Raw genomic sequence first — 23,417 nt, 5'->3', positions numbered from 1 at the left:
CTAAGGTTATCCCACCGATAATCAATGTAATATTTGGGAAATGGTTAATGACTAACGGTTGCCATGTTATTGAATATCATTGTTTTCCTGCAAGTAATAACTAAATATTATTAAATCTCTCTTCCATCCCCCTCTCCCTCTCTATCACTCTCCCCTTCTCTCTCCCTCTCTTTCTCCCTTCCCCCTCTCTCTCCTCTCTCTCTCTCTCTCTCTCCCTCCCCTCTCTCCCTCTCTCGCTCAATTCAATTCAATTAAAAAACTTTATTGGCATGACAAAATACATGGTAATATTGCCAAAGTATAAAACATGACATAATTTAAAATGCATAAGTATAAATACAAGTCTACAGTGCATGGATAGATATGTCCTTGTACATAAACTCGCAATAGACCTATAGCCCTTTATTGATGCTACACGTTCTTGCAGCTGTAAGCAGTACAACACAATAGCAAGTTTAGCAATTCAATATTAATTTCTTAGTGTCAGTTAATGTCGATTAGTGTGTGCGTGCATATGTGCATGTTGAGACCCGGATGGTAGTTGGCCTCCCTGGTGCCAGGGTCTGGGGTGTGTCTGAACATGTCCAAGATATCCTGAAATGAGAGGGAGAGGAGCCTGAGGTCGTGGTACATCTAGGTACCAATGACATAGGTAGTAAAAGAGAAGAGGCCCTGAAAGGAGAATTTAGGGAGTTGGGAGGAGAGTTAAGTAGAAGGACCAAAAAAGTAACGATCTCAGGATTACTGCCTGTGCCACGCGATAGTGAGAGTAGGAATGGAGCGAGGTGGAGGATAAATGAGTGGATGAGGGACTGGTGCAGTGGGTATGGATTCAAGTTTCTGGATCATTGGGATCTCTTTTGGGGAAGGTGCGACCTGTGCAGAAAGGACGGGTTGCACTTGAACTCGAGGGGGACGAATATCCTGGCGGGGAGATTTGCAAAGGCTACTGGGGAGACTTTAAACTAGAACAGGTTGGAAGGAGGGACTCAAATAGGGAAAGCTAGGAGTCAGTGTGTGAGGCAGGAGGCAGAGAATGGTAGCACTCTGACCCAAAATGTAGGGGAGAAAGAAGAAAAAGACAATAAACAGAGAATACGAGGTGGGTTTCTTAAATGTGTATATTTTAATGCTAGGAGCATTGTAAGAAAGGTGGATGAACTTAGAGCCTGGATTGACACCTGGAAGTATGATGTTGTGACGATCAGTGAAACATGGTTGCAGGAGGGTTGTGATTGGAAACTAAATATTCCAGGATTTCGTTGCTTCAGGTGTGATAGAATTGGAGGGGCAAGAGGTGGAGGTGTTGCATTGCTTGTCAGGGAAGATATTACAGCAGTGCTTTGGCAGAATAGATTAGAGGGCTCGTCTAGGGAGGCTATTTGGGTGGAACTGAGAAATGGGAAAGGTGTAGCACCCCTTATAGGGGTGTATTATAGACCGCCAAATGGGGAACGAGAATTGGAAGAGCAAATACGTAAGGAGATTGCAGATATTAGTAGTAAGCACAAGGTAGTGATTGTGGGAGATTTCAACTTTCCACACATAGACTGGGAAACACATTCTGTAAATGGGCTGGATGGTTTGGAGTTTGTAAAATGTGTGCAGGATAGTTTTTTGCAGCAATACATAGAAGTACCTACTAGAGGAGGGGCGGTGCTGGACCTCCTGTTAGGAAATGAGACGGGACAGGTGGCGGAGGTATGCGTTGGGGAGCACTTCGGGTCCAGTGATCACAATACCGGGCTCTAAATTAGCGGTTGCCCGGGTGCCAATGGCAATTTACAGTGCCGCCATTTTGCCCGGCTTGGCAAGCAACCGGGACACCCGCCCGCCATCCGTGTCCGGGTCTCGGCTCGGCGCTAGCTCTCGGGTCTCCGCTCGGCACGGCCGGCCGCCGAGCACATCATCGGCCGTGGTTGTGCGCATGTGCGGCCCTGTACATGCGCACTGCCACGGCAACTGGTCGGCGCCGGCCACTTTCTCCCTCCCTTTGCATTGTGGGAGTTCTGGCCACCATTGCTGTCTGGTCGCTGCAGAATCACTCCCTGGACCTGCAGTAACTCCCTGGAGTAATGCCCCTGTCCCACTTAGGAAACCTGAACGGAAACCTCTAGAGACTTTGCGCCCCACCCAAGGTTTCCGTGCGGTTGCCGGTGGTTGCCGGAGGTTGCAGGTAGTGGAAGCAGTTAGGGAGGCTGACAAAAACCTCCGGGAACCGCACGGAAACCTTGGGTGGGGCACAAAGTCTCCAGAGGTTTCCGTTCGGGTTTCCTAAGTGGGACAGGGGCATAACTCTTGCTTCTTGGTTTCCTGGTCCTCCAAAAATATTCGAAATGGAATTTAAATTGGTGGACCCACCACCACCAAACCCCAAACTCTGAAAAATAACAGCCTATTGCATTTTATGTGTTTATTTATTGTGTGTATATATATGGTCTATAGTATATAGACACACTGAACCTTTATCTCCTGTTCTGTATTATGTTTACATATTCTGTTGTGCTGCAACAAGCAAGAATTTCATTGCCCTATCTGGGACACATGACAATGAAACACACTTGACTCTTGACTTGGACTTAAGCAAAAAAGGGTTCTTGGGGAGAAAAAACCTACCTTAAATGTAGTTGCATCTGGTTGGTAACTATGGTAGGGTGAAGACTATTCCATGCTTTAATTGTGCGGGGGAACTCCATGGAGCAGCCAGCATCTCTGGATTGAAAAAATTGGGTGACGTGTCGTGTAGAAACCCTTCTTTACATTTCCTCTGGTTTTAGTGTTTTTAGTTTAATTTAAAAATACAGCGTGGAAACCGAGTCCACGCCGACCACTGATCACCCGTACTCTAGTTCTATCCCATACACCAGCGACGTAAGTGAAGAGTGTTTTATTCTCTCACGCCCCAGTTAGAACAATGAAATCCTTACTTGCAGCAACACAACAGAATATGTAAACATAGTACTCTGTAAACAATGTTATAAACGAGAAAACAAAACTCCATACAGACAGCTCCCATATTCAGGATCAATTCCGGGTCTCTGGCAATTTTAGGCAGCAACTTTATGGCCAATGTACTGCCCCAATAGCCCTGAACTGAATTAAAACATACAGTAGCTGTAAAGGGGGACATAGCGTCACTTAGAGATTTAAGACTGAAAATGGATAGTTTCTTTTTTTTTTAGTAACCAAAGTTATCAACGTATAATTTTTTGTGTGTTGGAAAATAAAATATAGTGGCACAGCTGGTGGACTTGCTGCCTCACACGCCAGAGATCTGTGTTCGATCCTGTTCACGGGCACTGTCTGTGTTGAATTTGCACATTCTCCCTGCAAGCATATGGGTTTCCTCCCACAGCCCAAAGACGCATTGGCTCTGTAGATTAACTTGTCTCTGTAAAATTGCCCCTAATGTGCAGGGAGTGGGTGAGGAAAGTGGGATAACAGAACTTGTGTGAATGGGTAGACAAAAATGCTGGAGAAACTCAGCGGGTGAGGCAGCATCTATGGAGCGAAGGAAATAGGCGCCGTTTCGGGTCGAGACCCTTCTTCAGACTGATGTCGGGAGGGGTGGGGGGGCGGGAAAAACAAAGGAAGAGGCGGAGACAGTAGGCTGTGGGAGAGCTGGGAATGGGAGGGGAAGGAGGGAGAAAGCAAGGACTACCTGAAATTGGAGAAGTCAATGTTCATACCGCTGGGGTGTAAACTACCCAAGCAAAATATGAGGTGCTGTTCCTCCAATTTGCAGTGGGCCTCACTCTGGCCATGGAGGAGGCCCAGGACAGAAAGGTCGGATTCGGAATGGGAGGGGGAGTTGAAGTGCTGAGCCACTGGGAGGTCAGGTTGGTTATTGCGAACTGAGTGGAGGTTTTGTGCGAAGCGATCGCCAAGCCTGCGCTTGGTCTCACCGAGGTTGATCATACGCTGAATAATCATAGTTTTGTTTGGAAGTGGAAAGAAATAATAGAAATTGCATTCATTGCAACGTGTAAAAAGGGATGAGATACTGTATTGTAATTTTGCTGCATGTCATTGTGGTATATATCATGTCTTGATTGGTGAATATGTTTAGTTTGTGACTTTATTTGAAGCAGAAATAATATGTGAATGCTTCATTGACCATAATTCCGACTGGTAACTACGCACTTCGTCCGAGCACATTATCGCACACGTCATGCAAGCCATTTTAAATGGCCACCTAAACTGTGATTTGGCAACCTAAAAAGCTGCCGAGGTTGCCTGGCTGGCAACAGGGAAAATAAGTTAAGCGAGAGCCTTGATATACCATTAGTTTCAATATAATTATGGAGAGGGTCAGAACTGGACCTAGGGTTGAGATTTTTGATTGGAGAAAGGCTAACTTTGAGGAGATGCGAAAGGATTTAAAAGGAGTAAATTGGGACATTTTGTTTTATGGGAAGGATGTGGAGGAGAAATGGAGGACATCTAAAGGTGACATTTTAAGAGTACAGAATCTTTATGTCCCTGTTCGGTTGAAAGGAAATAGTAAAAATTGGAAAGAGCCATGGCTTTCAAGGGAAATTGGACACTTGGTTCGGAAAGAGAGAGAGAGATCTACAATAATTATAGGCAGCATGGAGTAAATGAGGTGCTTGAGGAGTATAAAGAATGTAAAAAGAATCTTAAGAAAGAAATTAGAAAAGCTAAAAGAAGGTTGCTTTGGCAAGTAAGGTGAAAGTAAATCCAAAGGGTTTCCACAGCTATATTAATAGCAAAAGGATAACGAGGGATAAAATTGGTCCATGAGAGAGTCAGAGTGGACAGCTATCTGCAGAGCCAAAAGAGATGGGGGAGATATTGAACAGTTTCTTTTCTACGGTATTCACCAAGGAGAAGGATATTGAATTGTGTGAGGTAAGGGAAACAAGTAGAGTAGCTATGGATACTATGAGATTCAAAAAGGAGGAAGTACTGACACTTGAAAAATATTGTATTTGCGCATGTTGTTTCATTGTTTAAAAAGAGTTCTAAGAATAAACCTAGCAATTATAGACCTGTTAGTTTGACGTCAGTGGTGGGCAAATTAATGGAAAGAATACTTAGAGATAATATATATAAGCATCTGGATAAACAGGGTCTGATTAGGAACAGTCAACGTGGATTTGTGCCTGGAAGGTCATGTTTGACTAATCTTGAATTTTTTGAAGAGGTTACTCGGGAAATTGATGGGTATTAATGGTGGAGTAGCAAGATGGATTCAACAGTGGCTGATTGGAAATGCCAGAGAGTAATAGTGGATGGCTGGTTGTCAGGTTGGAGGCCGGTGACTAGTGGGGTGCCTCAGGGATCTATGTTGGGTCCACTGTTGTTTGTCATGTACATCAATGATCTGGATGAATGTGTGGTAAATTGGATTAGTAAGTATGCAGATGATACTAAGATAGGTGGTGTTGTGGATAATGAAGTAGATTTTCAAAGTCCACAGAGAGATTTAGGCCATTAGGAAGAGTGGGCTGAAAGATGGCAGATGGAGTTTAATGCTGATAAGTGTGAGGTGCTACATCTTGGCAGGACAAATCAAAATAGGACGTACATGGTAAATGGTTGCGAATTGATGGATCTAGGAATAACTGTGCATAGTTCCCTGAAGGTTGAATCTCATGTAGATAGGGTGGTAAAGAAAGCTTTTGGTGTCCTAGCCTTTATAAATCAGAGCATTGAGTATAGAAGTTGGGATGTAATGTTAAAATTGTACAAGGCATTGGTGAGGCCAATTCTGGAGTATGGTGTACAATTTTGGTCGCCTAATTATAGGAAGGATGTCAACAAAATAGAGAGAGTACAGAGGAGATTTACTAGAATGTTGCCTGGGTTTCAGCAACTAAGTTACAGAGAAAGGTTGAACAAGTTAGGTCTTTATTCTTTGGAGCGCAGAAGGTTAAGGGGGGACTTGATAGAGGTCTTTAAAATGATGAGAGGGATAGACAGAATTGATGTGGATAAGCTTTTCCCATTGAGAGTAGGGAAGATTCAAGTTCAAGTTCAAGTTCAAGTGAGTTTATTGTCATGTGTCCCTGTATAGGACAATGAAATTCTTGCTTTGCTTAAGATTCAAACAAGAGGACATGACTTGAGAATTAAGGGACAGAAGTTTAGGGGTAACATGAGGGGGAACTTTTTTACTCAGAGAGTGGTAGCTGTGTGGAATGAGCTTCCAGTGGAAGTGGTGGAGGCAGGTTCGATTTTATCTTTTAAAAAATAAATTGGATAGGTATATGGATGGAAAAGGAATGGAGGGTTATGGTCTGAGTGCAGGTAGATGGGACATGGGGAAAATAAGTGTTTGGCACGGACTTGAAGGGCCGAGATGGCCTGTTTCCGTGCTGTAATTGTTATATGGTTACATGGCCATTCACCGTCTCCCAGGTTATGGCATGCTGTTACGTATGGTGAAATGGTTAATGAATAACGGTTGCCATATTATTGAATATCATTCTCATTTTTCTACAAAGTTATTAACTCATTCAATTCTATTCACAGAATGGCACTGAAGAATGGCTAATTTTAACACGTAGGTCCAATATCTTCATTTATAGCTAATGGCAATATGGAGTATGTTCTGCTAATCATATTATATAATTTATTAAGAATGTTTCCTGCATGCTGCAGGGAAGAAACATTTTTTTTCCTTCCCCGCTTCAGACTTTAATGCATGACAGCTTTTTTTCCCGACTGTCAATTAAAAATGATACAATAATGGATGATTTTCACGCTTACAATATTGTTGGTGAGGCCGCATGTTCAGTTCTGGGCACCGTGTTTAGGAAAGATGTCGTCGAGTTGGAAACGGCGAGGAGAAGATTTATGAGGATGGTGTCGTGACTCAAGGGGGCTGAGCCACAGGGAAAGGTTGGGGCAGGCTGGGACTCTATTCCTTGGAGCGCAGGAGGATGAGGGGCGATCTTATAGTGGTGTACAAAATCACGAGAGGAATAGATCGGGTAGACGCGCATAGTCTCCTGCCCAGAGTAGGGGAATTGAGGACCAGAACAGTTTAAGGTGAGAGAGGGGTGGGGTAGAAAGATTTAATAGGAATCTGAGGGGCAACTTTTCCACACAGAGGGTGGTGGGTGCATGGAACGAGCTGCCGGAGGAGGTAGTTGAGGCAGGGACTATCACAACACTTGGACAGGTACATGGATAGGACAGGTTTGGAGGGATATGGGCCAAACGCGGGCAGGTGGGACTAGTGTAGATGGGGCATGTTGACCAGCGTGGACAAGTTGGGACGAAGGGCCTGTTTCCACTCTGTATCAATCTGGGACTCAAAGACATCCTTCCTAGAACAGGGCAAGCAAAACTGAACTCAATGCTCTAAATGCGGCCTCACCAACATCTTGTATAACTACAACTTTACCTCCCAACGTCTAATACCTTGTGGGCCGAATGTAATCCTCTCCCCCTGCTCAAAGTAATCCTCTCTCCCTCTCTTTCCAGCTATTCCAACAGAAAGCAATGATACAGGTAACTACACAAATATTTGCGAGGGTATTGTCGGTACTCGAGGGGCCCGAGCTACAGGGAGAGGTTGGGCAGGCTGGGACTCTATTCCTTGGAGCGCAGGAGGATGAGGGGTGATCTTATAGAGGTGTACAAAATCACGAGAGGAATGGATATGGGTAGACGCACAGAGTCTCTTGCCCAGAGTAGGGGTATTGAGGACCAGAGGACATGGGTTTAAGGTGAGAGAGGGGTGGGGGGGAAAAGATTTAATAGGAACCTGAAAGGCAACTTTTCCACAGAGGGTGGTGGGTGTATGGAACGAGCTGCCGGAGGAGGTAGTTGAGGTAGTTTCTGTGCTCTACCTGCTCAATGTAATCCTCTCCCCCTCTCTTTCCAGCTATTCCAACAGAAAGAAATGATCCAGGTAACTTCACAAAGATTTGCGAAGATGTTGCCGGGACTCGAGGGGCCTGAGCTACAGGGAGAGGTTGGGGCAGCTGGGACTCCATTCCTTGGAGGGCAGGAGGATGAGGGGTGGTCTTATAGAGGTGTACAAAATCACGAGAGGAATAGATCGGGTAGACGCACAGAGGCTGCGGTGTCTGCGGCGCGGAGTCGGAGCCTCGCTGCGTGGGAGGGGGAGGGAGGGGGGGGAAAGGGAGGGTTTGAGACAGAGAGGGGGAGGGGGGAGAGAGGTGGATGGAGGAGGGGGGATTATCATTAGTGAGATTGCAAAATTAAGGTAGGTTTTAGAGCAATTATATTTTCTCCTCCATATGAATAATATCAAACAATTGGAACTGCTTTCTTATCCTTGATAACAATACTGAAAAATATGTATTCCATAGTTTGCGACTTTTATTTTGCATCATATCTTTAATGCGCACACACTAACACAGTCGAACAGTAACAGGCAATCAAATCAACACACAAAACATTTTCAAAAAAAAGATTTTATTTACTGCAAAAACGTACTGTATTATATTTGTAGTGTTGCATGCTCCTTTATAACATTATACATAATATTTTACAGTACAACTTGAAACAAGGACAGCTTCAATTCTTGATTTAAAAATATGTATACTACAAGAGTTCAAGGAATAGAGTCCCAGCCTGCCCCAACCTCTCCCTGTAGCTCAGGCCCCTCGAGTCCCAGCAACATCCTCGTAAATCTTCTCCGCGCCCTTTCCAGCTCGACGACATTTCCTGTAACACGGTGCCCAGAACTGAACTCAATACTCTAAATGCGGCCTCACCGACGTCTTGTACAACTGCAACATGACCTCCAAACTTCTATACTCAATCCACAGAGAGAGAGGAGAGAGAAAGAGACAGAGAGAGGGAGAGAGGAAGAGAGTGATCAGACATTGAAGCCATCTTTTCCTTCCAGGTTTATCGACTGGTGACAAGTGTGCGATAGGTTTGGTGATCTCTGCTATGATCATTATTGCCATTATCTGTGTTCAATGGAGGTATGTTTATCTCTCCCTCCCTCTCTCTTTCTCTCTCCCTCTCTCTCCTTCCCCCTCTCTCTCTAAATCTTTTCCATGTTCTTGTAGCAGAATTAGGCCATTTGGCCCATCGAGTCCACTCCGCCATTCAATCATGGCTGATCTATCTCTCCCTCCCCAACCCCATTCTCCTGCCTTCTCCACATAACCCCTGACACCCGCACTAATCAACAATCTATCAATCTCCGCCATAAAAATATCCATTGACTTGTGGCCTCCACAGCCGTCTGTGGCAATGAATCCCACAGATTCACCACCCTCTGTCTAAAGAAATTCCTCCTCATCTCCTTCCTAAAGGAACGTCCTTTAATTCTGAGGCTGTGACCTCTGGTCCTGGGCTCTCCCACTAGTGGAAACATCCTCTCCACATCCACTCTATACAGGCCTTTCACTGTTCAGGTGAAGTTTCAATTAGGTTCCCCCCCCCCCCCCCCCCCCCCGATCGTTCTTGTAAACCTCCTCTGGACCCTCTCCAGAGCTGGCACATCCTTCCTCAGATACGGGGCCCAAAACTGCTCTCGACTCTTCGAAACTCCAGCGAGTAAAGGCCCAGCGCCCGACAAACGCTCATCTCCTTCTGTCGCAGGAACATCCGCAGATTCACCGCCCGCTACCTGAAGAGATTCCTCCCCGTCTCCTCTCCACAAACCAGGATTCCCACAGATGATACAGCCAATGATCAATCTACACTGTCAGAAGCTGAAGGTGAGAGGGAGAGAGAGAGGTGGGGAGAGAGGGAGGGAGAGATGGGGAGAGAGGAAGGGAGAGAGATGGGGGAGGGGGAGAGAGGGAGAGGGGGGAGAAAGAGAGAGAGAGTTTGGGAGAGGGGGAGGGAGGGAGGGAGAGAGATCAGCCATGATTGAATGGCAGAGTGGTCGCGATGGGCTGAATGGCCTAATTCTGCTCCTAGAACATCACATAAATACTCCTGGAAAGTAGGGAGAGAGAGGGAGGGAGAGAGAGAGAGAGAGGTGAGGAGGGAGGGAGATGGGGGAGTGAGAGGGAGAGAGGGGAGGAGTGCAATAAATATCTTCTCAATATTCTAATCTTTTTTGTTCTTCTACAGCGATGAAACTTGTTCCAAGTGGCGACGGAGAGAGACAGGAAACTCTCGAAAGCTCAAAGGATGATGAATAATGCAGCGTAGAAACAGACCAGAGGACATGGGTTTGTCGGCCCAACTTGCCCTCACCGGCCAACAAACCCATGTCCTCTGGTGGATGTACGGGGTGGAAGATTGCAACCTTCACGTGGTCTGCCCTGTTTCGACTAATGCAATCAACTCGACGTGCACAAACAGAAGATCAAATAGAACAAGTTGTCCTACAACTTTAGGCTGTGCATGCCACACGAAAGAAGAAGAAGAACAAGATGTATTATAAATCAAAGTTTTATAAATGGGAGTATTGTTGAGATAGAGAATTGTTATGGATAAATCTCCATGTATTTTTATATTATAAGCACTATATATATTGTGTGATTTATAAATAAGATATATATACACAGGATATCCTGGTAGTTATATTGTAAAATTAATTAAAAATGGTCCCTGGCTGTTGCGGGAAAGAAACATTTTCTTCTCCCCACGCATGGACTGTTTAATGCGAGGCAGGTTTTTCTCCAGACTGTGAATTGCAATTTGTACGTCTAGGGATAATTCTTGGAATTATGATATTTAATTCCATTCCTCCCTAACATATAATTAAACTTAAGGAGCTTCAACATTCACATTAAGTATGTTGATGTTGTAAGCATGTTCCTTTAGGAAGGAGATGAGGAGGAATTTCTTTAGCCAGAGGGTGGTGAATCTGTGGGATTCTTCGCCACAGATGGCCGTGGAGGCCACATCAGTGTATATTATTCACCCCCTCACCAATTGCCCGCAAGTATTGTGAGCCCCATATCTGAGGGAGGATGTGCTGGCTCTGGAGAGGGTCCAGAGGAGGTTTACAAGAACGATCCCAGGAATGAGTGGGTTAACGTATTATGAGTGTTTGTCGGCGCTGGGCCTGAACTCGCTGGAGTTTAGAAGAATGAGGTGGGGGGGACCTCATTGAAACTTCACTGAACAATGAAAGGCCTGGATAGAGTGGATGTGGAGTGGATGTTTCCACTAGTGGGAGAGTCTAGGACCAGAGGTCACAGCCTCAGAATTAAAGGACGTTCCTTTAGGAAGGAGATGAGGAGGAATTTCTTTAGCCAGAGGGTGGTGAATCTGTGGAATTCTTTGCCACAAAAGGCTGTGGAGGCCACAGTGGATATATTTAAGGCAGAGATAGATAGATTGTTGATTAGTGCGGGTGTCATGGGTTAAAGGGAGAAGGCAGGAGAATGGGTTGGGAGGGAGAGATAGATCAGCCATGAGTGAATCATGACTTGATGGGCCGAATGGCCTAATTCAACACCTATCCCTTATAAACGTATTCATAAGTGGACATGTTGGTCGGCGTGGACAAGTTGGGCCAAAGGGCCTGTTTCCCAGCTGTCTATAAGTCTTATAATATATTTTACTTCGAAGTCTGAAGAAGGGTCTTGACCCGAAATGTCACCCATTCCTTCTCTCTAGAGATGCTGCCTGTTCCGCTGAGTTACTCCAGCATTTTGTGTCTGTCTCTTACTTTGACCTTTGTTTAAATTAAGTGGATTAATTTTTACCAGTAATAAGTCTACAATATATACATCAATGCTCGTTAAATGTCAGACGTGCTTTAATACAATTTCAAGTTTTACACAGATTACATTACTCCAAAATAAAACTACATAGAATTTTCCCACATATTTCTCCCATCTGTGATAAATGTCTGCACTTAGAACCACATACTTTTGCAAATTGTACAAAAATTAAAAAATTCTGGATTGATATTTTTGGAATAATTTCTGAAGTTGTTAATACTAAATTGGATCCAGACTCAAAATTAATAATACTTGGGACATCAGAACAAAGTTTAACACTCACAACAAGCCAAAGAAACTTCCTCGACTACAGTACAATAACTGGGGAAAAAATTAATATTAACATTTTGGAAAGGTCCTATAACCCCCACAATTAAAATGTGGATCGTGGAAATGTCGGAGACCCTACACCTGGAAAGAATTAGACTTGTCTTAATGGATAAACAAGAACTTTTTGTTAAAATATGGTCTCCATTCATTAACTATTTGAAGGGATAGACTGGCCCAGCACGGAAACCTAACTGAAGCTTGAACTCAGGATTAGATGAAAAGTTATACTTTATAATCTACGAACCTATCTCCGAATGATGTATTATTAGTAATTCATTCCACTCCCTTTTCTTTGTTGACATTTATTTTTAAAAATTCTCTCTTTCTCTCTTATTTACTATCTATATATTAAAAAACTAGAAGCAGAATCAATCCACAATTGAAAATTTTAATAATGTATGATTGATATACATGAAAAGTTTTTACTATAATGTGTAATTATATTTTACCAGAATATGTTTGCTTCTAATAAAAATATTTTTAAAATAATAATTTTACCTGTAATATTAAATGATTCTTTGTGAATAATCTTGAATGAATACTTTGTCCCACTGAGTCCGCGCAGACCAGCGATCTCCCATTCACACACTAGAGATACAGTGTGGAAACAGGCCCTTCGGCCCACCGAGTCCGTGCCGACCAGCAATCTCCCATTCACCCCGTTGCTGGGGTGGTAGGGGTCCTTCATGATCTTGCAGGCTCTGGATCTGCACCTCCTGGTGTATAGGTCCTGCGAGGGGGGGGGGGGAGTGTAGTTCTCATGGTGCGTTCGGCCGAATGTACTACTCTCTGCAGTGCCTTCCTGTCCTGGGCAGAGCTGTTGCCAAACCAGATCGAGATGTTACCAGACAAGATGCGTTCTACAGCACCAGAGTAGAAGGGTTGAAGGATCCTCAGAGAGACTATGAATTTCCTCAGCTGCCTGAGGTGGTAAAGGCGCTGTCTTGCCTTCCTCACCAGCACGGCAGTGTGTGTTGTCCACATCAGATCCTCTGTGATGTGGACTCACAGGTATTTAAAGCTGCTCACCCTATCCACAGTAGCCCCATTTATCCCCAGTGGCGTGTACGTCCTCGGATGTTGTGCCCTTCTAAAGTCCACAATCAGCTCCTTAGTTTTTGTGACATTCAAGAGGAGGCTGTTCTGACAGAGAATGAGGAGGAGTAAAGGAAGTGTTGATGTTTCAAGTCAAGACCCTGCATCAGTCTCTCCTGCAAATTGATTTTTACTTCAATATTTAGTCTCTGTGGTCTTCTCCAAGTTGAGGTAACCTGTAACAAATCCCACATCCGCCCCCTTTCTTCTCCCTCCTCCCCATTCCCCAAACCATAAAGGGCCTGTCCCACTAACGCGACTTTTCAGCGACTGTCTCCGACCTTCAGGCTCGAGGAGGGCACTCGCCTGGAAAACCTCGAGCTGGATCGACCGTCTGCGATGAAACTGCGAGCTGGATCGCCCGTCTGCACGCATGCACACGCACACACACACGCAGGCACGCAAACACGCACACACACAAACACACGCGCACACACAGGCAGGCACACACACGCGCACACACACACGGGCGGAAACCCCGGGGAGGCCAGAGGGGACACGTCCCCCCCATGTTTTGAGAGGTGGGCGACATCCCCGCCAGGTTTACCTGCCTGGGCGGAGAAGCAGCGCTGGTATCCCGTCAGTCCAGACAGGGCTGTAGTTAACCCGGTGAGACAGGCAGAGTTGAGCTGCATTTAGCGCTGGATTGAGCCTCCGAAGCCTCGCGTGTGTGTGTGTCCCCCTGTCCCCTCCATGTTTTGATAGACACACACACACACACACGCACGCACACACACACACACACACACACACCCACACCCACGATGAACAGGAAGTTAAAAGACGGCTGCACAGTTACAGTAAGTCCGTTAGAGCGCGCGGAGGGTGGGGTGGTGGGGGGGGGGGGGGGAGAGAGAAGGGGGGGGGGGGGGGGGGGGGGAGACACTTTTAAGAAGCCAGACAACATAATAAAGTTTAGCGGGCATTTAACCTACCGGTCGGTTTTCCTTGGTTCTAAAAACCTCCAATGAGCCAATTAAAATGCCCGGCCAGCAAAGGAGATTGCCTACGGCTGCCCTCGACTGCCTGTAACTACATAGCGACCCCACTCCACTGCACTACGAGTTCAAAAGAACCAATGCCGACCAATTTTTACTCGTGGAAAATATTACAAGATGATGAAAATTTTTCCTCGACCAAACTGAGGCCGCGAGTATGCAGGAACTTCCCTCGAGCATGAAGGGGAGATCCAGGGACCTCCTAGGACCACGTGTCGACCATGCTGCGGGTTTGAGTCGAGGGCAAACTCTTCTAAACTCGCAGATTAGGTCGCCCAAGTGGGACAGGCCCCTTAACATTCAGGATATCCAGCCAGTCCTGCTGTAATTCCACCCAACAACCAGCAGATGGCGGAAGCTGCTCTGATAATGAAGTAGAGACACAGGGACCTGCATCTGTGCACAGTCAGAAGGAACTGCAGACGGACACAAAGTGCTGGAGTAACTCAGCGGGACAGGCAGCCTCTCTGGAGAGAAGGAATTGGTTTCAGGTTTCAGGTCGAGACCCTTCTTCAGACTGAGGATCATGGGAGAGGGAGACACAGAGATAAAGAAGTGTAAGGCGTGAAAACAAAGACATCAAAAGAGAAAATTGTCAAGGAAAATTGTGATCAATTTATTAGCCAAGTATGTGAACATACAAGAAATTTGATTTGCCAACAGTCATACAAAAAGGCAACAAGATACATAACATTATTATAAAAGATGAAATAGAAACATAGAAAATAGGTGCAGGAGGAGGCCATTCGGCCCTTCGAGCCAGCACCGCAATTCATTGTGATCATGGCTGATCATCCCCAATCAATGAGATTTAGAATGATCAGTGTCAATCCCAGCGCTTACCAGAACCTGCTTTAGCCACCTTGAGATAGTTTGCGCCGACACCTTACTGTGCGTTTTTTTTTGTGGCTTATGAACAATGCTGACTCTGTTCCCCTCAAGGTTCTGGTAGCCTCAATATATCGAGACAAGTATAACACTACACACAGGCGGGCATCCTTGGGGTACGCCGAAAAGACAATCTTACACCCTGTCACACCAATTCTACTCTGCTTGAGCAGATCATAAACATAAAATGTGGTGGCATCTGCTGATACCTCCATCCTGTCTAGCAGCAGTATATGTAATGTCTGCACTCGCTGGGCAGAAACCAACGCCATAAGCATGCCCACCTTCATGGTGAGTTTAGCTGGTGACAGTGCTGTGTCAGGCTCCCACTCCTGAAGCAGCATTAAAACTTGGCTCACATTCCAGATAACTGAGTACCTGGGTTTGGGAGGATTGGAATTAAACACTCCGTTCATGAATTTAGAGACTGATGGGCGAGTCCCTACTGAATATAATTCTGACACCATAGGTAAATATGAGGACAGAGCACTTCTGGCTGTGTTAATCGCACTATAGCTTAACTTTTCATCAAAAAAGAGAGTTGGCAAAAACTCTATCACATCTGTGATCCCTGCATTTTCATATGTAACATTGTGCCCTAAACAGAACACCTCCCCCACTTTCTTATCGAAGAGATGTATTGCTTTTGAGTACTATCCCTCCAGGCCGCAGTGATAACATCCACGGAATGCTCGGATAGTCCTCTCCCCAGGTATGGTCTCCTTAGAATCTGCAAATTAACAGATCAATACGATCGTTTTCAATTCAATTCAATTCAATTCAACTTTAATGTCATTGCACAAATACTGAGTATGGGTACAATGAAATGCAGTTTTGCGTCAGTCCGTAGTAGTGCAATATAGAAATTTTAAAAAAAAGAGGATACAGAATAATAAAAAATACAGAATAATTAAACAATGGGGACGGAGGGACCGGAGGAATCTATCGGCGGGACTCCGAGTTCAGCAATGCGACGGTATGATTGTAGATGCTGTTCCTCATCCTACTGGTACGAGACCTGAGGCTCCTGTACCGCCTCCCTGGTGGGAGGAGGGCAAACAGTCCATGGTTGGGGTGGGAGGGGTCTTTAATGATCTTCCCAGCCCGTCTCAGACACCGTTTTCGGTGGAGGGCATCCATGGCAGGGAGCGGGGCACCGATGATGTGCTGCGCGGTTTTCACCACCCGTTGTAGTGCCGTCCTGTCCGCAACAGTGCAGCTGCTGTACCATACCGTGAAGCAGGCGGTCAGGATGCTCTTGATGGTACACCGGTAGAAGTTGGTCAGGATCTGGGGGGACAGGTGGGCTTTCTTGAGCCTCCTCAGGAAGTAAAGGCGCTGCTGTGCCTTTTTGATCAGCTTGGAGGTGTTGAGGGACCAGGACAAATCCTCCGAGATGTGTACCACGAGGAATTTGTAGCTGGAGACGCACTCCACCTCAGTCCCGTTTATGTGGATGGGGGTATGTCTGCCCCCTCTGACCTTCCTGAAGTCGACAATAAGTTCCTTCGTCTTCTTGGAGTTGAGGACGAGGTTATTATTGGCACACCAGGTTGTCAGGTGCTGGACCTCCTCTCTGTAGGCTGACTCATCGTTGTCACTGATCAGTCCTACCACCGTAGTGTCGTCAGCAAACTTAATGATGGCGTTGGATCCGTACTTAGGGATGCAGTCGTGGGTGAAGAGGGAGTAGAGGAGAGGGCTGAGCACACAGCCCTGTGGCACGCCGGTGTTCAGTGTTATAGTGGTGGAGGTGAGGTTGTTGACCCTAACAGATTGTGGTCTGTTGGTGAGGAAATCCAGTTTCCTTTTTGCTGATCCCCAGTTACTGGATTCACCAGTAGATTTTTGTGTTTGGGAACAAATCATGTGAGGCTCAGTAGCCATCTCCAGAACATGAGCATACCATGGCTGAGTAGGCCAGTCAGGTACCACCAATACTCCTGAAGTGGAGTCCTGCTTAATTTTTTGCAGGCATCGACTGATGAGGCAGAATGGAGGAAATACATATATAAACATTCCTCCCCAGTGCAGCGAGAACGCATCCACACCTGATGCTTCAGGATCATGTTCCCATGAGACATATTTAGGCACCTGGTGGTTTAATCTGGATGCAAACAAATCGATATCTGGCATTCCAAACCCAGCAACAACATCTTCAAATATCTCACGGTTCAACATCCATTCTATGTTGTCATTAAATTGTCGTGACCTTGTGACCATGGCAAATAAATGGCTGAAATCCAAATATTCTTGTCACAGCTCCAGATCTGTTTAGCCAAGCTATCATAAGCTTTTGATTTTACTCCACCCATATGATTCAAATATGCTACTGCTGTAGTGTTGTCAACTTGCAACTGAACATGTACATGACCTTTAGCAAGACAGTAAGCTTTAAGCCCATAGAATGTTCCCACAAGCTCTAAATAATTGATCCCTCTCAATTGCAGAAGGGATGCCTCATCAGTATTCCATCTGCCTCCACAGCTGGAAACCACGTCAGTAGCACCCCAACCTTGGCCACTGACATCAGTCTGTAAAACTATAGAAGGTGGATCAACCAATACCTTCCTTGAGCTGCTTGCCACATTCATCATCCACCATTGTATCTCAGAAATAGCTTCAGTGGGCAATTTCATAGGCCTATCAAAATGGCCTGCATGTGCTTTCAATGCTTGTTGTTGTAATTCTTGATAATGCAGAGGCCCAAACTGCACAGCTGGAAAAGCAGCCACAAACTTGCCAATCAACTTGGCGGTACACAAAAAAGCTGGAGAAACTCAGCGGGTGCAGCAGCATCTATGGAGCGAAGGAAATAGGCAACGTTTCAGGCCAAAACCCTTCTTCACTGATAGGGGGCGGCGGGGAGAAGGAAGGAAAAAGGAGGAGGAGGAGCCCGAGGGCTGGCGGATGGGAGGAGACAGCCCGAGGGCTAAGGAAGGGGAGGAGACAGCAAGGGCTAACAAAATTGGGAGAATTCAATGTTCATGCCAGCAGGCTGCAGACTGCCCAAGCGGAATATAAGGTGCTATTCCTCCAATTTCCGGTGTTGCTCGCTCTGGCCATGGAGGAGACCCAGGACAGAGAGGTCGGATTCGGAGTGGGAGTGGGAGTTGGAAGTGCTGAGCCACCGGGAGGTCAGGTAGGTTCTTGCGGACAAAGCGGAAGTGTTTGGCGAAACGATCGCCCAACCTTCGCTTGGTCTCACCGATGTAGATCAGCTGACATCTAGAGCAGCGGATGCAGTAGATGAGGTTGGAGGAGATACAGGTGATCCTCTGTCGCACCTGGAAGTACTGCTTGGGTCCTTGAATGGAGTCGAGGGGGGAGGTAAAGGGACAGGTGTTGCATTTCTTGCGGTTGCAAGGGAAAGTGCCCGGGGAGGGGGTGGTACGGGAGGGAAGGGAAGAATTGGCAAGGGAGTTGCGGAGGGAGCGGTCTTTGCGGAAAGCAAACTTGGCTACTTGTCTAACTGAAGGTAGTTGTTTCTCCAGCAGCTTGACACACTCTTCAATTAGCTTGGTTCTTGGTCCTCCAAAATATTCCAAATGGAATTTAAACTGGAGGTGGTACCCCATCTCCCCCACACCTCTCTCCCCCTCCCCTCCCCTTCTCCATCTCCCTCTCTTCACCCCTCTCCCTCTCTCCTCCTCCCGCCCCCCTTCCCTCTCTCCCCCACCCCCCTTCCCTCTCTACCCCACCCCCTTCCCTCTCTCCCTCTGCCCCCTTCCCCTATCCCTCTGTCCCTCTTCCACCACTCCCCCTACCCCTCCCTCCCCACTTCTCTCCCACTTACCCCACCCCTCTCCCTCTCCCCCCCACCCCTCTCTCCCTCCCTTCCCCCTCCCTCCCCTTCACCTCTGTCCCTCTTCCACCACTCCCCCTATCCCTCCCTCCCCACTTCTCTCCCACTTACCCCACCCCTCTCCCTCTCCCCTCCCCACCCCTCTCTTCCCTCCCTTCCCCCTCCCTCCCCTTCCCCTCTGTCCTCTTACCACCACTCCCCCTACCCCTCTACCCCTCCCTCACTACCCACGCTTCCAATTCTCTCCCCCCCTCCCCCTCCCACTCTCACTCCCCACTCTCTCCCCCTCCCTCCACACTCTTCCCCTCCCTCCCCTACCCCATCCCCCTCCTCCCCTCCCCCACACCTCTCTACCCCATCCCTCTCTCCTCCAGTACCCCACCCTCTCTCTTCACCCCTCTCCCTCTCCCTGCCGTCATACACAATAATAATAAATAACAAAACATACAATAAACACAAATTAACATCCACCACAGTGAGTTCACCAAGTACCTCCTCACTGTGATGGAGGCAAAAGTCTTAGTCTCTGTCTCTTCCATCCTTGTTCTCCCTCTGCGCTGAGGCGATCCAGGCTGAAGATGCCGCCCTCCAGTCCAGCGGACCTCCGAAGTGATGTCGCCGCTGCCTCAGCTCCGAGTCGGGCCGCTGCCGAAAGCTGGAACGCCGTCTCCGCTCCGAATCGGGCCGCCACAGCCTCAGCTCCGAGTTGGGCCGCTGCCGAAAGCTGCTGCCTTTTATCCCTCGGCAGAGTCACTAGCATCTGATCTGAGTTAATGATGAACCCCAAGTAATCAATCACTTTAACTGGTGTTAATTTGGACTTCTCTGGGTGGATAACGAACCGCAATTGTTCAAAAGTGATTTTAACAGCTGACACAGAAGATTCAGCTGCCTCCCGAGTGTTTCCTACAAATAAAAATATCATCCAAATAGGCCATTACCACATAGGCCATTACCACATGACCCTGAGTTCGGAGTAAGGAGTTTAACAATTTGGTAAACAATCTTGGAGCTGAGGTTAACTCATTTGGCAGAGCTTTGAAATGCCACCATCGATCCATCCAGCTAAACTTCAAAAATCTCCTATCATCTCAATGAACAGACACTGAGTAATAAGCATCCTTGAGATCTATGCTTGCCATATAACACCCTTTGGACATCAGCCGCTTAGCAGTAGAAAATTTTTCAATCTTAAAATGTCTATACTGCACAAAAGGGTTGAGGCTCGTTAGGTCTAGAATGATTCTACACCCCCACATCTTTTTTAGATCTTGGAAAAATACTTGACACAAACTGATGGGATTGCTGAACCCTTTTCTCAATTACCCCTTTTTTAAACAATGTCTCAAGCTCAGCCAGTATTTGTATATTCTCTTCGTGTGAAAACACGAGTGTCCGATATGGGACATGTTGAGTGGGTGGACACACAGTAGGGCAGAATTCAATCCAAAACCCCTCTATACTACCCAGCACAAAAGGGTCTGATGTTATCTCTTGCCATTCTTTGACAAACAAGTGTAACCTGCCCCCAACTTGAACATCTTCATCACTTAACTTACTTCCTTGAAGAGCTTCATCTCTTACCTGCACATTAGCTGGCTGGGCTTGTTCCCCCCGGCCCCTCGTAGGGAAAGTCATCTTAGCCTTAGAGCCTGTAGCTGGATACCAGGGTCGTGAGTTGGTAAATGAACGACCCGTTCCCTCACCAGTCCCTGTGAATGCTCCCCGTCGATAGGGGAAAAACCTTTTTTCCCATTCGGCCACTTGATGGCATTTTTATGAGACCGACTGTTTTCGCCTCCTCGTCCAGTTCCTTAACTCTCTTCGCAAGGTTCTCCCCGGACAACAAACTAGGCAACTGGACATTATTCGGCTTGCATAACGTCGCAGTTTCGGGTGAATAACAGGACGTTTGGCACTTTTCCTGAGGCCGTTAATCTCAAATTGTGCACTACAGAACAGGCCCAGAGCATCCTGGTGTACTTCCGTCCAGTGCCCATCATCCAATATTCTGGCAAATGCAGTAATTCCTGCTGCTAACAATTTGAGCATTCTCCGCACCTTCAGTTCCTGTGCTCTCACTCCAACCCCCATTTGGCCCCATGTCACATGCTTGACCATCGGCACCTTAAGCAACTCACAGTTGACTGGGGCCACATACTTTCTTGCAGTATCGTCCATAGTTAACTCCTCGAGCTGATGGGAGACATATAATTAATGGTGGTTGCCAGCTCTTCCCCCAATGGCTACCCTGCTTCTTTGGGGACTGCGAACTTAGCTGCCAGATTAGGCACCATGACCTCTTGTCCATCACCCAACATAGCCATCACCCCGGCATCAACATCTTCCTGACCCGGCTCACCCTCCGCCTCCATAAGGGGGCGATTCTCCAGCCCTCCAACAGGCACTGCTGACACAGGCTCTCCATCAGCCTGGCGAGAACTGCTCACCTCCTCCCGGAGCGCGTCCTTTGCAAGCAACCTCTCCAACAGGCGCTCGATCAGGGAGAGCCGTGAGCAAACGGTCTCTCCTTGGAGGTAAGACCTCCTGTCCCGACTCTGGGTCGATGGGCCTGACAGACTTAGATGTAGCATTACTCCCTGCCGGCACGGCACAGCTGCTCTCCGGCAACGAGTCTGCTCTTGCAAGCCCTCCTGCTTGTGACAAAGTCGGTGAGCTAGGCAGGCACCCACTGACCGCATTCTCTCGGTCTTCCATCTCCTTTGCAACGGGTCGCCTTGCCTTCACCTTGCTAGCTTTCTGCATCTTTGTCCGGAGCACAACCTCCAACACAGAAACCAGCCTCAAGAATAAGTTGATGCACTTACCTCCAGTTTTAAACATACCCGCTTGGAGAAGCGCTGCTGCTCCAACCGGCCGCTTGCACCAACGCGCCTGACGTAATGACGCACGTGCGGCTGAACTGGGCTTCTTCACGTAGTCACTCACGTGACTCCGAAGTAAAACCAGCTATCATCACATTGAATGGCGGTGCTGGCTCGAAGGGCCGAATGGCCTACTCCTGCACCTATTGTCTATTGTCTATAACCACATCAAAACAGCGGCGTGGGAGAATCCCCAGGGCACACAGCATAAGCGGAGACCCACAGCCATCAGTTCAATGTCCGTGCCACACACACACGCTCCTTCACCATGATATGACCAGAGTTGTACCGACCGCTGTCGTTCTCTCCGCACTCCACGTCTGCCCGAACAATCAGAAAACCGTCCCCACTCGCACTAAACTCTGGGATGTCCCCATGGAACCATGTCACCGTAAACACCGACACCACCGCACTCACGCCACCCCCTCCGGGTCATCACCAGCGCAGGCAGCACGTCCATCTTGTTTTATCTGCGACCTCACGTTCCCCACTGTGATGGAAGACAAATAACTGATATCTCCTTTTCTCACGCGGTCGGGGCGATCGAAACTTCCGTAGTCGGGGCGATCGAAACTTCCGTAGTCGGGGCGATCGAAGGTCCCGCGATCGGGGCGGTCGAGGCACCTGCGGTTGGAGCTCCCACAGCCGATCCCCAACAACGGGACCGCCAGATCCACGATGTTTAGGCCGCAGTGCGGACGGCGATACGACACGGAAAGAGTCGCATCTCCCTCGAGGGAAGAGATACAAAAGGTTTCCCCCACCCCCACATGACACAAAAACTAAAAGTAAACTAAGAAACATTCAAGTAAACACAGAGCAAAACAGCAAAAGAAGAAAGAGACAAGACAAGCTGCGGGCGAGGCTGCCATGGACAGCGCCACCTGGTGGTATTATAGCGGTATGTTATATGTTGCACAGATCAGTGGTGAAGGTGACATCAAAGCTAACAGGGGTAAAATATAATCGGGGACACTCACACTGGTTGGAGAACTGGGCAGTGGTCACTAGGACTAGGGTCAGAAGAAGGGCCTCGATTCAAATCGTCACCTATTCCTTTTCTCCAGAGATGCTGCCTGTCCCGCTGAGTTACTCCAGCTTTTTGTGTCTATCTTAGGTGATTAATTTAGTTTAGTTTAGTTTAGAGATTCAGGTTCTTTGGTGTACTGAGTCCGCACCGACCAGCGATCCCCGCACACTAATACCATCCTACACACTACAGAAGCCAATCAACCTACAATCCTGTGCGTCTTTGGAGTGTGGGAGGAAACTGGAGCACCGGGAGTAAACCCACGCAGGTCACGGCGAGAACGTGCGAACTCCGCACAGACAGCACCAGCAGTCAGGATTGAACCCGGGTCACTGGCGCTGTGAGGCAGCAACTCCACCGCTGCGCCACCGTGACATATATGATGTTGTTGGTGGATACAGGTGAGAGAGGTTTGATTAGCAGACGGGTGGACAAAGGCTAGAGGTGACTTGGAGACAAATGGAGACAAAAAGTCACCATCCAACTCTTTCCAAACTTTCTCCGCTCTGCCTCAATTGGACTGAAGAAGGTCCCCGACCCGACACGCCACCTATCCATGTTCTCCAGGGATGTTGTCTGACCGGCCGAGTTACACCACCACTTTGTGTTGATAATAGAAACATAAAAACATAGAAAATAGGTGCAGGAGTAGGCCATTCGGCCCTTCGAGCCTGCACCGCCATTTGATATGATCATGGCTGATCATCCAACTCAGTATCCTGTACCTGCTTTCTCTCCATA

General features: G+C 47.3%; 1 protein-coding gene across 13 annotated transcripts in view; it reads left to right on the top strand.

The window, feature by feature from the left end:
* Positions 1-23,417, top strand: part of LOC116978047 — a 91,603-nt gene that overhangs the window by 26,074 nt on the left and 42,112 nt on the right. For 3 of the 13 annotated variants that reach the window (XM_033029056.1, XM_033029054.1, XM_033029053.1), the window contains exons 5-6: positions 7,456-7,482; positions 7,859-7,885. The exons of 4 other annotated variants lie outside the window; for them this stretch is intronic. In XM_033029056.1, the coding sequence (XP_032884947.1) occupies positions 7,456-7,482; positions 7,859-7,885 (54 nt within the window). Of the gene's footprint in view, positions 1-7,455; positions 7,483-7,858; positions 7,886-8,851; positions 8,934-9,558; positions 9,678-10,038; positions 10,127-23,417 lie in introns of those variants that run through there. 6 more of the 13 variants (XM_033029057.1, XM_033029059.1, XM_033029055.1 and 3 more) reach the window with 4 other exon arrangements.

Source organism: Amblyraja radiata, chromosome 10 (assembly GCF_010909765.2).
Source record: "Amblyraja radiata isolate CabotCenter1 chromosome 10, sAmbRad1.1.pri, whole genome shotgun sequence".
NCBI lineage: Eukaryota > Metazoa > Chordata > Chondrichthyes > Rajiformes > Rajidae > Amblyraja > Amblyraja radiata.
This window is presented reverse-complemented; position numbering and strand designations above follow the sequence as displayed.